General features: G+C 33.9%; 1 protein-coding gene across 2 annotated transcripts in view; it reads right to left on the bottom strand.

Moving 5' to 3' along the window:
• Nucleotides 1–328: 328 nt before the first annotated feature.
• Nucleotides 329–14,300, bottom strand: part of impact (impact RWD domain protein) — a 40,658-nt gene continuing 26,686 nt past the window's right edge. For both annotated transcript variants that reach the window (XM_051094376.1, XM_051094377.1), the window contains exons 10-12: nucleotides 12,191–12,281; nucleotides 6,356–6,490; nucleotides 329–439 (exon numbers count right to left, since the gene is read on the bottom strand). In XM_051094376.1, coding sequence (XP_050950333.1) covers nucleotides 380–439; nucleotides 6,356–6,490; nucleotides 12,191–12,281 — 286 coding nt within the window. In that variant the 3' untranslated portion in view covers nucleotides 329–379. The remainder of the gene's footprint in view (nucleotides 440–6,355; nucleotides 6,491–12,190; nucleotides 12,282–14,300) is intronic.

The following is a 14,300-nucleotide window of genomic DNA, read 5'->3' as shown; positions in this document are numbered from 1 at the left end:
CTTTATCAAATTACATTATTAGAGCATCATTAAACCGGAAAAAAGGATCAAAGGTCGCTGATGAATGTCAGGGGTATTTATTACCTGTTTCGCACTCGTTTGTCCTTGTGACTTTGGGCGAGCCTCGAACCTTCATTTGCAAATCAATTTGTAATTCATAAAAATCTTTATTCATAAGACAAAGCACTTGGGTGACATAATGCGTAGCAACAGACCATTAAACCCAATTGCATACACAAGCCATTTTTGGTATGACTTTCAAGTTGTTTAACCCTCATTACAACAGCATTTTCAGTTTATTTCATTTGTCTGAATCCTTCAGCATTCGTAGTTGCCAGTCTGCCTTCATTCCAGTTCTTGCCTGTTCCAGGAAGGTTTTTCATTTCACCTTCTTGCCCTTAGGTCTTTTGTTCTTGCCTCCAGCTTTGGCTGCTTCCTCCTGAATTGTAAGAATCAAAAAGAAAACATAAAAGACAAGTGATAAGAAGATCTTCCAGCTGGAAGAAAGAGAAATCTATAATAACTTCAAAAACATCTGTTCCAACATTAAATTACAGTATAATACTACAGCTAATTAAAACTGCTAGGCTGTGCTGTCAATAACGACCTCAGCTTTGCGGTCGCAGACGAAAATATAAAATTTGAGATCAAGGGAAAAAAAAAACATAAATGATTTACTAACCCTCAAGCCATTCTAGGTGTATATGACTTTCATCTTTTAGATGAATGCAATTGGAGTTATATTAAAAAAAAAAAAATCCTGGCTCTTCCAAGCTTTATAATGGCAGTGAATGGGTGTTGAGATTTTGAAGCCCAAAAAAGTGAGTTCATCCATCATAAAAGTGCTTCACATGGCTCTGGGAAGTTAGTAAAGGCCTCTGAAGTGAATCAAAGCATTTGTGTAAGAAAAATATCCATTTTTAAAACTTTAAACCATAATCTCTAGCTAGTCATCCACTACAACGCCACTCTCTTGTGAACTTGCATTCAAAAGTTTAGAGATTACGGTTTATAAAGTTTCAAATATTGATATTTTTCTTACACAAATGAATTGATTCGCTTTAGAAGGCCTGTATTAACCCACAGAGCCATGTGGAGTACTTTTTATGATGTGGACGCACTTGTTCTGGCTTCAAAATCTCAACACCCATTCACTGCCAATATAAAGATCAGAAGACAACCTTTTTAATATAACTGTTAGTATTCGTCTGAAAGAAGAAAGCCTTATACACATAGGATGACTTGAATTGAGTAAATCATGGGGTAATTTTAATATCCATATTTAGAACTTTATAAAGCATAAACTTCCGTTAGAGTGGCGTTCCAGCAGATGACGTCGTAGGACGTAGACCAACGTGTTGACGAACCCAGAAGCACAGAGAAGAGAGCAAAACAAACCACTAGTCACGAATTAGGAGGATCTGTAACAAATAATGTTGTAGTATTTCAATATAACCGAAAAGGAGACTGGTTTTCCTTTTCTGTAAGCAAAACTTGGTTCTCGCGAGCCTAGCATATTCCCACTGGAGTTTATCCTACGATTCACTTTAGAAGGCCTCTCAGAGACATGAGGAGCAATTTTTATGATGTGTGGACGCACTTTTTTGGGCTTCAAAACCTCAACACCCATTCACTGCCATTATAAAGCTTGGATGAGCCAGGATATTTTTTAATATAACTCCGATTGTATTCATCTGAAAGACAAAAGTCGTATAGAGCTAGGAGGGCTTAAGGGTGAGTAAAGTTGAATTTTTCATGCGTTTCAAAGAGATTTGTAAAAAATATCCATATTTAAAACTTTAGAAATCATAATCTTTAGCGTCCACTGTCATATGTGCGTGTATGAGAGAATAGTATTTTAGCGGATGATGTAAGACGTAGGCAAACACAGTAACAAATGCGGAAACGCAGTGAAGAGAGCAAAACAAAAACACCAGTCACAAATTAGAAGTACAAAATGAGAATTTGCAAAGAAAAATGTTGGAAAATTTCAGTATAAGTGAAACGAAGACTGGTTTTCCTTTTTTGTAAACAAAACTTGGTTCTCACGAGACTAGCATATTCTCACTGGAGCTTATGCTACGATTCACTTCAGAAGGCCTTTATAAACTCCCCAGAGCCGTGTGGAACACTTTTTACGATGCGTGGACACTTTCTTGGGCTTCAAAATCTCGACACCCATTCACTGCCATTATAAAACTTGGAAGAGTCAGGACATTTTTTTAAAGACGAAACTCGTACACAGCTAGGACGGATGTGCACGTACACGAGAGAGTGGCGTTCCAGCGAATGACATCGAAGGACATAGACAAACGTGTAGACGAACACAGAAGCATCGAGTAGAGAGCAAAACAAACCGCCAGTCATAAATTAAGAAAATGCAGATTTCAATATTAGCCAAGAGGAGACTGGTTTTCCTTTGCTGTAAGCAAAACTTGGTTCTCGTGAGACTAGCATATTCGCTGTGGAGCTTATGTTATGATTTGCTTCAGAAGGCCTTTATTAACCTTCCAGAGACGTAAGGAGCACTTTTTATGATGTGTAGACACACTTTTTTGGGCTTCAAAATCTCAACACCCATTCACTGCCATTATAAAGCTAGGAAGAGCCAGGATATTTTGTAATATAACTCTGACTGTATTTGCCTGAAGGCAGAAAGTCATAAAGCCATATACACCTAGGATGGCTTGAGGGGGTGCAATTTTAATTTTTGCAATATTTTATTTTTCGGTACACTCTGCACACTTAATCATCTAATATTGGCAGTGCGGATATCAAGCACCTGTGAGATCAGTTCTCATTCTTTTTGACGCCAGCGTTGATGAATGCGAAGCCAACATCTATTTGATTAAACAATGCATAAATATAATCAAAAAATAATGATATAATCAAACAAATTTACTTGATTACACTGAAGGGCCTGAGATTAAAATACACAAGTGCATTTCAGGTTAAAAGCAAAAAATTCTTCACAAAAGTAAAAAACAATTTCCACCCCTTGTCCTGTGAACAATTGCCTGTGAGCATTCAAGGTGTACGTTTGAGAATTGAAACCCAATTTTTGCGGTAGCAATCGGAGCTTTGACTTACAACTTTTATCGCATATTTCCCTGATGCAATATAAAGCAACGGCGCCATAAATAATGTCACTGTCATTTTCACCAAGCTTGTTAAAATTCCTCTGACTGCTTTTATTATTTAGACCCAATGGTGTCCAAACGAGAGTTTCGGAAGAAGTCTGGTCTTATTATTTCACACGTGACGCGCTCGCGCCCCCGGCTACTCGGCGCGGCGGTGGTCGTTATTATGCATTGTATGTTAATTACTCTTGAGCCGCAGTGGACAGAATGTGAACACAATGAGTCAGCCGGCTCAAACTGCGAAGATAACACAACATTCATCTTCACCCTGAAAGAACAGCGTGATGCATCTGAGACTGAGCCATGCACGCTGTCAGGAAATCCATACGGGCTGATGGCTAAAACCACAAATTCAGAAATCTTATTGCATTCCACTCAAAGCCAATATGTGAACATAAAGAACTACGATATGCATGCGGTGTTAAAATGAGAAGGACTTAAACGAGCGCCATTTAATCAATACGCTTGGTGTTTATCTCAACTAATGCATTTAAGCAGAGCGTGCATTTAGTGTTATAGTTCAGGAGTGGCATAACAAAATAAAACTGTAATTAGCCAAATGCTCAAATTACAGCAATTATGATTTGTACAAAAGACCCACTAGTCTTTAATAAGCAGGTTGCCTGGATATTGGTGCACGTAAACAACTTTTGGGGCTGTCGAGTTGGAAAACACAGTCGTTCGGTCCATTATCTTGGTTTAAAATAGAAGCGGAAGAAAAGCGCACTGTTTTAACGCCAATCAGCCCAATTCCAGAACACGTCACAAGCTATGAGTTACGGGCCCGAGCTCCCGCTCGTGAGTCGTGACGGCTTCAAAAAACCCCACATGCTGCTTTAATTGAGTCGAGCGTTCTGTAATGAATTCTAGCGAAACCTTAAACAATCATATCACACATGCGTGTAATTGTACGTCTGCGTATGTGACGGCGCGCCCCTATTATCCGGGTAACCATAGCAGCCCCGCAGCTGTGCACGGGTCCTCATTTGCACAGAAATGAAAGAAAACAACAAACAAATGAATCCTCAGAAGAAGTCAGGCGCATGCCGGGCAAATCTCCTCACAACTTGTTTTCGTGTGACCTTATCACTGTGATTGTCGGATGAGTAAGTGGCGGACACTCGAGAGGAGAGCTTCTCTCCGTGCGCATTCATAGACGTAACCAAAAAAACGAATATTGAACATTTAGTACTCGAAAAAAAAAAGACGGCAGCGAGACCAAGCTCGGAAGGAACAAAACAAATGCGTCAACAGGAGACCTTGCACATTCAGGAGAACTGTTTCCATTTAGAAAAAATGACTTTCATGATGTTTGGGTTTGTTAAAGATTCTTGAATGTCTGCATTATTCTGCTGGAGTAGACAGAATCGTTTAAAAAAAAAAACTTGATTAATATTTCTTTGTATATATTTGTCTATTAATTAATTTTTTTAATTCATATATATATATATATAGCTTTAGTTACATATAATAAACAAACAAATATTAAAATACAAAAAAATAAGCATTCTATTAACAGCAATATTTATTTTTGTTAATATTTATTAAATATTAATCACTTTTTTTGTTGGATTACTTATAAATAATAATTAACTATCATTATATATATATATATATATATATATACATACACACATACATACATACATACATACATATACATACACACACTTACACATGCATAATGTTTAAAATGTTTATTTTGGTTTTATATATGTGTATATTTTTTGTATTTTATTTATTAATTTATAATACATTTAGACATATGAATGTGTATTATCTTATTATTTATAATTATGAACAAATATTAATTAACACACACACACACATTATTAGTTAATATTTATTATTTATGTCATATATATATATATATATATATATATATATATATATAGAATATATAACATCATAACAATATTATAATATATAATTTTGCATACATGCATTATATATATATATATATATATATATATATATATATATATATATATATATATATGTATATGTATATATATAATTTATTATATTTTTAAATTCATATTTATTTAGATATGTGTATGTATTAATTTATTACTTATATAGACACTAAAATACTCAAATTATTAATATATTTAAATGTAATTATTATTATAATTAAAATGTAATAGCATAATATATAATAAAAATAAATATACAAATATACTAATTCTATTAACAGCATTTCTGTTAATGTTTCTTTTTGATAATATTTATTATATATTTATTCATTTTTGTATTAATTTATTACTTATATAAATACTAAATAAGTACTCAAATGCAATTAACAAATTGCATAGGTAAATTGTATTTTAATTAAAATATATTAGAATAATATAGAAGAAAAATCTATATTCAAATATCAGCATTCTAGTAGCATTTTTGTTATTAATATTGAACATTTATTTGTTAATATTTATTACATTTACTAATTTTTAATCACTTTATTTGGATTACTTATTAATGAACTATATACAGTATATATGTGCATGTGTGTGGTGTTAATATTTATATATATATATATATATCCATTTAGTTTTACATATGTATATATTTTTGTATACATTTGTGATAATAATACACACATTTAAGCATTCTGTCCACATCAGCAACATTAATCATGTTAATTAATATTAATATGTATTTATAATTTATTATACATTTAATTTTATTTAATATTATAGTAATATTTTACTATAATATCAGTAATATTAGCAACATTTATTTAGATGTTATTTTAATACATATATAAATTAGTGCTGTGCAATGATTAATTGCGATTAATTGCATACAAAATATGTGTGTGCACTGTGTATATTTAGTATGTATCTATAAATATACACACATATAGTATATTATTTGAAAATATTTACATATATTTTATTGATATAATTGATAATAGATATGAATGTATTTAATATATAAAATACATATTTTTCTTAAATATATCCATGCATGTGTGTGCACAGCACTAATATAAATATACTTATATAATAAAAAATAAATATAAAAAAAAAAATATATATATATATATAAAAAAAATTTAATATATAAGTAAATGTAAGCATTTTGTCCACATCAACAGAACAAATGCAGAGATTCGACAACCTTTCCCCAAACCAAACCACACAGTCACAAGTCTTTAAACAATATAATTCATAAACAGTCTTGGAGAAGCAGCGTTTGTTGTGCAGTCTTACTGAAGTGTCGGTGTAACCCTCCTGAATAAGGATGTTCCTGGCGCAGTTGTTGATGTGTTTGAAGCGGTCGGGGCCCAGCAGGATCCCGCCGTACCACCGAGAGACCACCACCAGCACGTTACGCACATCTAGGATCTGCACAGAAGCCAAAGAAAACAGATTTTAACATTTCTGAGGCAAACCCTGATTGCTGTTTGCCACAGGATTATAATGTTGACGTCGTGCTGCTCGCACAAACCCGTCCAATACAGCACCGCATTCCTCATCTAAATGTAAACCAACAGTCGTTGGCACCTCTGCAACATCGCAGGAGACGCAATCCTGGCTTTGGCTGCGGCGAACCTGTTGCATATAAGCGTATAAACAAATCCTTAGAGTATTAGCTTGGAAGCCGCGTCAATGTTTTTTACGAATTCATTTAAGCAGTAAAACATTCAATGACGCGTCACTGATTCACAAACATTTCCTTAGTGCCACATTTTTTCCCAAGACGCTGCACGGCCCGTCAGTCCCGGTTTGGGAAAGGAGCTTCAAAGGCGCAGAACAGACAAAATACACTCTTTGTGAAGAATGACAGCTCTCAAGTGTCTGTACAGTCCTGGCTCGTTGTATTTTTTCCCGCGGCGCGGCGGGGATGAAACCGGAGGGGAGGGAAATCTCAGCCATCTGCACACGCCACCTCTATTAATAGTCGTTTCTCTTGCAAACATGCCGTCACAGTCGCAAAACAGGAAATTGTGGGATGAACTCCAAACATCTAAATGAGCTCATGTGAACGGCTGCTAGCTTTCACTGGTGTGTTTTCATTCATGCGCCAAGAAAGAGGTCAACAAACAGGCCGTATTCTAGATTCGTATTGCTTTTTTTCCTATTAGAGCCATTTAACATTTTAATGAGGCCATTAAGTTCATTTTGTCTTGACTGTCACTCTATATAGACTACTATATATTTATGTTACTGTAAATGTAACATTGACTTCAATGGTATGAATAACTGGATGCTTTTAGCTGATTTCCTATTGAACTGTCAGCGACTGCTCAAACTATTTCAAATGTAGTGAATTAAGCTACAAACTCCATCATAATGCACAGTGTTTCCATCTAACATTGAGCTGCAGCTTGTCATATTAATGGAGTGTTTCACTAGTAAGCAGTAAACCGGTTACCTCACCTCAATATAAGATGTTTTCTTTGGAATGGAAAAAATTATATTTTCTTTGTAAACTTTTTTTCAATTATTTCAGTTAATATCATAAAACTAGCAAGCTAAGCCAGTAGTAGTAGTGAAAGTGTTGTGTAAACATGGCTGGAGACATGAAAAGCAGAGGAACAGACAAACCGAATCAATTGAGTGAGTCATTTACACTGGAACCGCTTTGATTGATTCAAACTTGTGACTTCAGTTATTCACTTCAAACAACTCACTAGCAAAAACCAGATCGAAAGAGCCATTCATTTTTAACTTTCGAACATCGCTCTTAATGACTTTACAAAAGCACGTATAGTGATGGGTGAAACTGAGCTTTTCAAAACTCAGAATCAGTTGAACCATTGTGTCACAAAATGATTCACAATTCAGATCTGGACTTTGCATATCACGAATCACTTGATTTATATATGAAATTTGCAAATTGTGAATCATTTGATTCAGATCAAAACTTTGCATCTAGTAAATAATTTGATTCAGATTAGGACTTCAAAGCGCATATCGCGAATCATTTGATTTAGATCGGAACTTTGCAGATTGCAAATCATTTGATTCAGATCAGGACCTCAGAGCACGTATCACAAATCATTTGATTTAGATATGAACTTTGCAGATCATGAATCATGTGATTCAGATCAAAACTTTGCATATCACAAATCATTTGATTTAGATCAAAACTTTGCATATGGTAAATAACTGATCACAATCCATGCTCCAAAGTCCCAAATTCAGATCAGGACTATGGGATGCAAATCATCTGATTCAGATCAGCACTTTGGTGCTGGGACTTTGCGAATCATCTCATTCAGATTGGGACTTCAAAGTGCATATCGTGATTCATTTGATTTAGATCGACATTTCACATATCGTGATTCATTTGATTTAGATCGACATTTCACATATCGTGAATCATTTGATTCAGGTTGGGACTACAAAGCACAAATCGCAAATCATTTGGTTCACATTGGAACTTTGCATATCGTGAATCATTTGATTTAGATCAGAACGGAGCATGTCCGTGAATCATTTTGCGAACTGAATGATTTGTGATCCATGCTCTGAAGCTACTATCTGAAATTATGGTCTGTGAATCATTTGATTTAGATCGGAACTTTGCATATTGTTAATCAATTGATTCAGATCAGGACTTCAAATCGCGCATTCTGAATCATTTGATTTAGACCGGGACTTGAAAGTGTGTATCGCGATTCATTTGATTTAGATCGACACTTTGCATATCGTGAATCATTTGATTTAAATCAGAATGGAGCGTGTCTGTGAATCATTTTGCGAACTGAGTGATTCGTGATCCACACTCTGAAGCTTCGATCTGAATTTATGGTCCGTGAATCATTCGATTTAGATTTTTGTTTATGTATGTGAAATGTAGTTAGCAGGAAACCAATTAAGTTCTATTTTCCTATATTCTCTTTTGAATAGTCAAAACAATCCAAACAAGCATTCACTCAGTATCATTATCTCAGTTTTAGCTTTTAGCTGGTTTTGCATCTGAACTCCTCATATATATATATATATATATATACACTACCGTTCAAAAGTTTGGGGTCAGTACATTTTTATTTTTTTTTTTTTTTTTTTTTTAAAGAAATTAATACTTTTATTCACCAAGGATGTATTAATTTAATAATTAAAAGTTTATTAAAAGTTAATAATAAATAATTTACATTGTTATAAAATATTTATATTTTGAATAAACACTGTACCTTTTAAACTTGTTATTCATGAAAGAATCCTGAAAAAAAAAAAAAAAAAAAAAAAAAAAAAAAAAAATCACAGGTTCCAAAAAATATTTGGCAGCACAACGGTTGATATTATCCAACACTGATCATTCTAATAATAAATCCGCATATTAGAATGATTTCTGAAGGATCATGTGACACTTAAGACTGGAGTAACAGCTGATAAAAATTCAGCTTTTCATCACAGGAATAAATTCTATTTTAAAGTATGTTAAAATAAAAAACATTATTTTATATTGTAAAAACATTTTGCAATATTACTGTTTTTTTCTATATTTTTAATCAAATAAATGCAGCCTTGATGAGCATAAGAGACTTCTTTAAACACTATTACAAGTCTTACTGACCCCAAACTTTTGAACGGTAGTGTGTGTATATATACATACATATATATGCACACACACACACACACACATTTTATAAGATGAAATCATCTAGTTTCCACATTCACTCAGATGGAAAAAATAGTGTTTCTGGAGTAATTGTACAGTGCAGCAAAACTGGAAAGGAGGCGTTCATCATCTTCAGACGCTTCATAAATCACGCTACTCTTTTCAAGCCAACAAACTAAATCACATTTGAGAGAAGATCATTTGAGAAACAACATCACAGATGCTCCGTTTCCTGATAAATTTAACAAATGTCGCGGCAGACCGCCGGCTTATTTCCCGTCGAGGTTATTGACAGAAATGCTGTATGGGTTTTTTGCTCGGGTCTAAATGAAAGTGGGTAGAGATTACAGTGTCATGTCGTATTTCACACCGGAGGGTGTTGACGCCGGCGCTCCGAGGCCTTTAATCAGAGAACAGGAGATAAGAGCAAAGATTATGGATGAATGACACATAGGCGTGCAAATATCTGACACGGCAAGAAAGGAATTGGGATCAAGACAGGAGGAGGGACGATAATCCCAGCAGCATATCAACAAGACGCCTGAAATGTGCCATTGACGTCTGACACGTGCGCGGCTTGCAAAACGCTTCACGATCAGGTGCTTTAAAACGCCGTTTAAACATGAAGATTAAAAAAAAAAGCCCTAAGTATTGGATAATAATTAGATTTTTTATCTACATAATCAAATTGCACATCAATTTGAGCTGAGAAATTACACCCTAAAAGATTTAAAGTCATTGTGTTAGATGAGTAAAGCACTTAATTAACATTACAAAAACGTAGATTTAGAAATACAAACATTTTAATGCAATATTGCATAAATAGTGATACTGTAATAAATGGATATTACATGAATAGTTCACACAAAAATGAAAATGGCCCCATGATTTACTCACCCTCAAGACATCCTAGGTGTATATGACTTTCTTCTTTCAGACATACGACAGCGTTTTAGTGCCACATTAACAAAAAATCTAAGATTGCGAGATTAAAGTCGTAATATTTAGAGAATAAAGTTGAAATTGTGAGAATAAAGTAGGAGTATTATGAGAATAAAGTTGAAATATTATGTGAAAAAAATTGAAATATTATGAGAATAAAGTCGAAATATTACGAGAATAAAGTCGAGAAATTATAAGAATCAAGTTGAGAAATTACGAGAATAAATTTGAAATATTACGAGAATAAAGTTGAGAAATTACGAGAATTAAATCGAGAAATAATGAGAATAAATTAAAAATATTACGAGAACAAAGTCGAGAAATTACGAGAATAAATTTTAAATATTACAAGAATAAAGTCAAGAAATTATGAGAATCAAGTCGAGAAATTACGAGAATAAATTAGAAATATTACGAGAAATTACGAGAATAAATTTTGAGAAAATATTACGAGAATAAATTTGAATAAAGTCGAGAAATTACGAGAATTAAATACAAGAATAAATTTTAAAATCGAGAATAAAGTTGAAATACGAGAATTATGAAATAAATTTTGACGAGAATAAATTTGAAATATTACGAGAATTAAGTCGAGAAATTACGAGAATCGAGAAATTACGAGAATAAATTTTAAAAATTACAAGAATAAAGTCAAGAAATTATGACTGAAATAAATTCTCAAACTGACTTAAATCTCAAACTATTTCAACCTTTTTTTGATTTCTTATAATATTTAGACTTTGTCTAAATATTATGACTTTAATCTCGTAATCTTTCTTTCTAAACGTGGCACTAAAATGCTGTCGTCCAGACAAATACAGTCAGAGTTATATTAAAATATAATAAGCTCTTCCAAGGTTTATAATGGCAGTAATTGGCTGCTGAGATTATGAAGTCCAGTAACATTACGGCTGAGTCATTGAATTATTCATGCAACCGATTCATTCGAATGACTGTTTAATTCAGAAACCAAGCAAGAATCTTTATGACTGAATCACTGAATCGCTGACTCACTCGCAGATTCACTTCTGTGTGTTGTTCGGAGACACACAACAGTTGTCGTGGCTTTGATTAGAATGATTTTCTTTTGCAAAACAGACTATTATCACAATATTAACTTCACTGAAAAAAGTATTAACCTACAATTGTTATCGTGAATAGCTAATTACATTTGATTTAACCCATTAAAATTACTTGATTCAGTAATGTTAAGTAATATTTTTGATTTGAATAAATAATACACAAATTAATGTATTAAATCCATAGCTCTAAAAAAAATAAATACATCAAATAAATAAACAAAAAATCCTACCTATTTCTTCCGAGTTGGACAGTCTATGTTAGGATTTGCTTTTAAGAGCAGCATGAACATTCAGAAATTCTCCAGAGGAAGGTCATAAATTATGACAAAATGTACCCAGCAGACAGAATACACAAACCTAGAAGAACCCATGATCCAAATACATCAAAATCACCTTGAATAACATGCACTACCCAATATTTCAGATGATCACCTGAGTCTAACACACATTTACCTGCAAAAGATGGAGCAATCGGCCCCCCGCTGCGGTTTCTCCGTCGTCTTCGCAGTCCTGCAGGAAAGAGTTTTTATCCTCACAGTAGATCCTGATGAAAACATGAAAGCATTGTTAAGTAAATGTAAAAAAACGAATCACAGCTCTTTGCCCCGAGGACCCTCAGGGGCCACTTTCATAAAAACAGCCCGCCGCGGTGGAGTCGGGGACTTGCGCTCGCATTAAACCGCGTTCGCGAGGCGTGTGGAGTTTTCTAGTCATGGGTGTATTTCGGAGCAAAATTGGACGAGGATTTGGATGAGCCGTAATATCAGGCGCAGGGAGGAGTGTGGGAAACTGGGACGCCCCGCTGAGGTTTTCCTGTATTGAGAGCACGAGGTCCATCATTTGGGGAGTAGTTGTTGGGAATGAAAGACGGCAGCAGATGCTGGCAGCAGATGAGCACAGTGTTGACAGTCACTTCGCTGACAGCCAAGAGACGCGGCGCTGCCCAAAGAGACCTTTCACCACATATGGCTCGCCGTGTGTGTCAGAGATGGGAATGACGGGCGTTTGAACGCTTTCTTTGGGTATCTGGTGTGAACAAAGTGGCCAATCGGTGCTAAATCACAAAGTTCACGGCTCAACGGTTTTTTTTTTAATCTTCTGCTCACTTGTAGTATTTTTCACTTAGTTTAGCAATTTTAGCTCAAGAATTCCTTTAAGAATTCCTGTCTAAGGTACTGACTGACAGCAGTCAATAAGTAATCATAACTAATCTATAAATTCGAATAAAAACACCAGCTTTTCTTTGAGGTTTTGTGTGGCTGCTAGGGTTGTGATCCGGCTCTCTTCATTCCCCGGGGGCTTCAGCAACACGCTGAATGTCAATATCACCTGCGGTTAAATCTCAGGCACTCCACCCCTACTGTATGTCATAGATCATGTCCTGAAGAAACCCCGCTGCAGCGCTCACGTAAACACACACACATACGTCATGCACCCACATTACAGTCTTCATCATGTCATCGCCTAAATCGAAATGCATAAATAATTGAAATACTGGCTGAGATCTAATATCAAAGAAAAAAACATAAAAATGCATCCAAGGCAGCATTTTTTATTTAGTTTAACTTGATGTACTAAAATACCGAAAACTAATAAAATTAATAAAAAATAAACATATAAAACCAACAAAAAGTAAAAAGAAAAGACAAACATACACAAGAAAATAATTGAAACGAACTAAAATTGAAACAAAAGCAGAAAATATTAAGATAAAATTTATAGTTGTATCTCAACAATACAGAAGCCTATTTCCGCCACTGAATAAAAAATAAAAATGGTAAATGCGACTTATCTCATAATCCTTTTTTTTTTTCTTACAGTTTACATCTTGCAGTTCTGGATTTTTCTCTCAGATTTTGATATAAACTTGCAATTGTGTGTTATAAAGTCAGAATTGTGAGATATAATCCTGCAATTCTAAAAAAAAAAAATCACCACTGCGAGATATTAACTTACAATTCTGAGAAAAAGTCACAAATGCAAAATATAAACACAATTCTGAGGAAAAAAATTCAATTGTGAGATGTAAACTTGTCAAAAATGTCAAAACTGAGTTTGTCTGGCAAAAAAATAAATTGCTAGATATAAACTCGCAATTCTGAGAAAAAAAGTCACAACTGCGAAATAAACAATCAATTCTGAGAAAAAAACAATGACAATTGCAATATAAACTCGCAATTTTGAGGACAAAAAAAAAAAAAATCACAACGGCGAGAGATAAACTTGCAATTCTGAGAAAAAAGTCGAATGCAAAATATATACTTACAATTCTGAGAGAGGGAAAAAAAAAAAAAAAAATCACAATCGCGAGATATAAACTCGCAATTATGAGAAAAAAGTCAGTTGTGAGATATAAACTCAACAAAATACAATCAATTCTGAGAAAAAAACAATGATAATTGAGATATAAGAATTCGGAAACAAAAAAAATCACAATGAAAAAAAGTCAGTTGCGAGATACAAACTTGCAATTTTAGAAAAACAACTGAGAAATAAACTCACAAGTCTGAGAAAAATGTCAAAACTGAGTTTGTCTCACAAAAAAAATTAAATTGCTAGATAT

The sequence above is a fragment of the Labeo rohita genome, chromosome 22, assembly GCF_022985175.1.
Source record: "Labeo rohita strain BAU-BD-2019 chromosome 22, IGBB_LRoh.1.0, whole genome shotgun sequence".
NCBI lineage: Eukaryota > Metazoa > Chordata > Actinopteri > Cypriniformes > Cyprinidae > Labeo > Labeo rohita.
Note: the sequence above shows the minus strand (reverse complement) of the source record. Positions and strands in the feature narration are given on the sequence as shown.